This window comes from Mandrillus leucophaeus, unplaced genomic scaffold (assembly GCF_000951045.1).
Source record: "Mandrillus leucophaeus isolate KB7577 unplaced genomic scaffold, Mleu.le_1.0 Scaffold396, whole genome shotgun sequence".
Taxonomy (NCBI): Eukaryota; Metazoa; Chordata; class Mammalia; order Primates; family Cercopithecidae; genus Mandrillus; species Mandrillus leucophaeus.
Genome location: NW_012104209.1, coordinates 150,730 through 152,929, shown reverse-complemented (window position 1 = coordinate 152,929; position 2,200 = coordinate 150,730). Strand labels below are relative to the sequence as shown.

At 33.5% G+C, this 2,200-nt stretch overlaps 1 protein-coding gene across 1 annotated transcript in view; it reads right to left on the bottom strand.

The window, feature by feature from the left end:
• Positions 1-2,200, bottom strand: part of AHI1 (Abelson helper integration site 1) — a 248,465-nt gene that overhangs the window by 178,680 nt on the left and 67,585 nt on the right. The window contains exon 6 of the mRNA XM_011991473.1: positions 1,651-1,746. Coding sequence (XP_011846863.1) covers positions 1,651-1,746 — 96 coding nt within the window. The remainder of the gene's footprint in view (positions 1-1,650; positions 1,747-2,200) is intronic.

Genomic DNA, 2,200 nt, shown 5'->3' with positions numbered 1-2,200 from the left:
GCTGTGAAATATGTTACTGCTTCCCAAGTGCAACTTACAGTAAATACTGCAGGTTTGCACGAATCTTAGCATAAAAGAAATGCAGTTTCTAATAAAACCACAAGATGGCAATGTTTACTATGTGAAAGTAACTTTTTTTGCTTTTTTTTTTTAATGGTTTTTTTCTTTGCTCTAAATCAGTATCAAAGCTGGTATGGAAAAAGGCATAACAGATTTATATAAGGGTGATCACAGATAGTACACTGGACCAGGTGATTCCTAAGGCCACTCTCAATTACTTACTCACCACAGCCAACCTGGCGGCTATTCAGTCCTTTGACTATAATACTTCTAAAATCTCTCTCTAACCCCCAATATGGCTTAAATGTTTCAACCGGATTTTCACAGCATCTGCTCTATAGCACATAATAATGTAGGTAACAGGTCTGTATAGAAATTAAATCGGAGGGCAGGTATATACAATGTCTAATTTATCTATGAATGTACCGTATTTAGCAGACTGTCTCACATTTTATAGATCACATTTGTTGAACGAATGGATGCACAAATGAAAATGTTTTTATAAGATGGTACAAAATAGACTAATTACTCAAGACTTTTCATAATTTAAATTGATGTCTGAAGGAATAACAGATAATATAAAATTAAAATATCCTTTTTTAAAAACATCAATCTATGTCTTTCATCTTTGCTGAAACATCCTCGTCAAAGACATCCTAGTCAGAGACACCCAGTCAAAGACAAATGTACAAAGACATTGTTTACCTAGACTACTGTAAGAATTTCCTAATTTGATTATCAAGTATCCACATTTGCTCCCTCTAGAATCTGTTCTCTACATAGCAGAGTATATATCTTTCTAAAACATAAATCAGATTATTTTATTGTTTTGTTTAAAATCCTATAGTGGCTTCCCATTGCTCTTTAAATTCTATAATGGCTTCCTCTAGCTATAATGACTGAGAAGACCTCATCATAATTAACATCCCATTGACCTTAGCAACCTCTTCATGCACCCTTAGTCTCTGTCCTCCAATCCTGGTGGCTTTTTTTTTTGATTTTCTGAATTAACCCTGCTCCTTCAAATATCAGGGTTTTTGCATATATTGTACCCTCTACCATGGACCATCTCTTCCCCACCGGTGACAGTGTGTCTCTTCCTCAGGAATCCTTTCCCTGATCCCACAGTTCATCATCCATCCCATACCTCTTTACGATACTTATAAAAATTTATAATTAAATGACAAATTGTGAAGTCAAGTGTTTTATGTTTATGTTGTTGGAATATGAAGTCCAGGAGTTCAAGGATTTGTCATCTTTGTCCACTGACAAGAACAGTAGCTGGCACATAGAAAAGTCTTAATAAATATTTATTGAATTGAATAAATGGCATGGCTGTTTGTGTCTTTTTTAATGCTACATCCTCAGAACCAAATAGTGTAACTGGCACATACTGTAACTGGCGCACAAAAATTTATAAATATTTAAGAATCTGAATGAGCATAACCTGAGCTTGAATTAATAACTCTTCATTCTTACAACCTTACCTTAGATTCTAATTCCTTATATGAAACCAAACTGACGTGGGAGAAAGCAGCCAACTACATTTGAAGACTATTTTAAAAGTGTTTAAAATGGTGAAAAACATACCTTAAGAAATGCCCAGGCAATTTTCCGAAAGCCACATTCTTGGTTTTGAACCTCAGAATTATTCTTAATTTCATCCATGCTTAAGAAATCAAGAATCTGCAAATAAATTCACAGAAGACTAGGCTACCTAAAATTTAGTATTTTCTAACGGTATATTATTAAAAATTTAAAAAATCATTTGTATAGTACTTAAAAACATTGACCTTTACAGGGAGTAAAACCATTTTTATCTCATTTCATTCACCTTAAAGTTAACTCATTCAATTAGGGAGGGTCCATTTTCTGACTACTTTATCTTTCATTCATAAATACTAAGATTTATTTCAAATCCAAGGCAAAGTGTTAATCACCTCAAATATAACCTAGGTACAAATACACTAGGCATAGAATTCTTAAGCTTTCATTGTTTTTTATGTGTCAGAGCAGACTTCAAAGGATTGTTTAAAAAAGTCACGACTCTATTTCTGGGTCTTTGTCTTGGATCACCTTCCTGAAGTTGAGGTTTTTCTCTTTGGATATATGTTATAATTAGGCTTCTCAAGAGGATTTC